This window comes from Bombus impatiens, unplaced genomic scaffold, assembly GCF_000188095.3.
Source record: "Bombus impatiens unplaced genomic scaffold, BIMP_2.2 scf_0361, whole genome shotgun sequence".
In the NCBI taxonomy this organism is placed as follows: domain Eukaryota; kingdom Metazoa; phylum Arthropoda; class Insecta; order Hymenoptera; family Apidae; genus Bombus; species Bombus impatiens.
In genome coordinates, this window is record NT_176780.1 from 559,591 (window position 1) to 560,808 (window position 1,218).

Genomic DNA, 1,218 nt, shown 5'->3' on the forward strand with positions numbered 1-1,218 from the left:
GACGATCGGGAACTCGCGCTCGGGATACGCGATCGGTAGAGTCCGCTGGACGAGAATCGCCGACTCGACCGGTTTACCTTCTGTTTAGGATGTCCATCATGGGAACGGCACGCAGCAAATGTTCTACGACGACCCACGGGTGCTGTACATGTCGATACACAGGCACGACGAAGGTAACTTCTTTCCAGGAACCGGTGGACCGACCGAGTGCGGGGCTGGCGAGGGTCTGGGCTACAACGTGAACGTAGCCTGGTCCGGTGGGCTGAATCCTCCGATGGGTGACGCGGAATATCTAGCCGCGTTTCGTACGATCGTCATGCCGATCGCCAAGGCGTTCGATCCCAGCATCGTCCTCGTCTCGGCAGGATTCGAGATTCGACGCCGCCGTTGGCCATCCCGCGCCCCTCGGAGGCTACAAAGTTAGCCCCGCTTGCTTCGGCAAGATGACGCAACAGTTGCTCGGACTGGCGAACGGTAAGGTTGTTCTCGCTCTCGAAGGTGGTTACGATTTGGCCGCGATTTGCGACTCCGCCCAAGAATGCGTTCGGGCTCTGCTCGGGGACGAACCTACTCAACTTCGGGAAGAGGAATTGACGAGGATACCTTGTCAAAACGCGGTCGACACGCTGCAAAAGACGATCGCCGTGCAGGTACGATCATCTTCCGCTTGGCGACTCTCTCCTGTTCCTTCTTCCTTCCTTCCTTCCTTCCTTCCTTCTTCTCCTTGCTTTCGATCTCTGGTCCAGCGTTTCTTTTATCCGTTTTTCTCTGTCGTTTGACACGCAGATGTCTCATTGGCCTTGCGTCAAGCTGAACGCGCACACGGTGTCGATGAGCGCGATCGAAGCTGGACAGAAAGAGCGCGACGAAACCGAGACGGTCTCCGCGATGGCCTCTCTGTCGATGCAGCAGCCTACCAATTTAACGTAAATCTGTCTATCCGATCGGCGGTATGCTCGTCTTCTGTTTTTCCGCCGATTGCTTACAGCCATTCCTGTTTCAGGACTACCCCAGAACATTCCCGAGAAGTTTCCGAGGAGCCAATGGAACAGGATGACGCCAAATGAAGAAAGACGCGAAGCTGCTCGTCGATCGTGTTTCGAAATAGTCACGAGGCTATCGTTGCGTTCGCATCGCTTCTTTATAAAATATGAGCGACGACCGACACGAAGCCGCTGTGAGCTGTGAGTTGGCAGCTGCTGCTGACGCCGCAGCCGG

At 56.0% G+C, this 1,218-nt stretch overlaps 1 protein-coding gene across 1 annotated transcript in view; it reads left to right on the top strand.

Moving 5' to 3' along the window:
• The window catches only part of LOC100740538 (histone deacetylase 4), a 27,625-nt gene extending 26,413 nt beyond the window's left edge, over positions 1-1,212 (top strand). Inside the window, 4 exon segments of the mRNA XM_024367774.2 lie at positions 89-367; positions 369-650; positions 787-926; positions 1,004-1,212. Of these exon segments, the coding sequence (XP_024223542.1) occupies positions 89-367; positions 369-650; positions 787-926; positions 1,004-1,067 (765 nt within the window). The 3' untranslated portion in view covers positions 1,068-1,212.
• Positions 1,213-1,218: the final 6 nt, after the last annotated feature.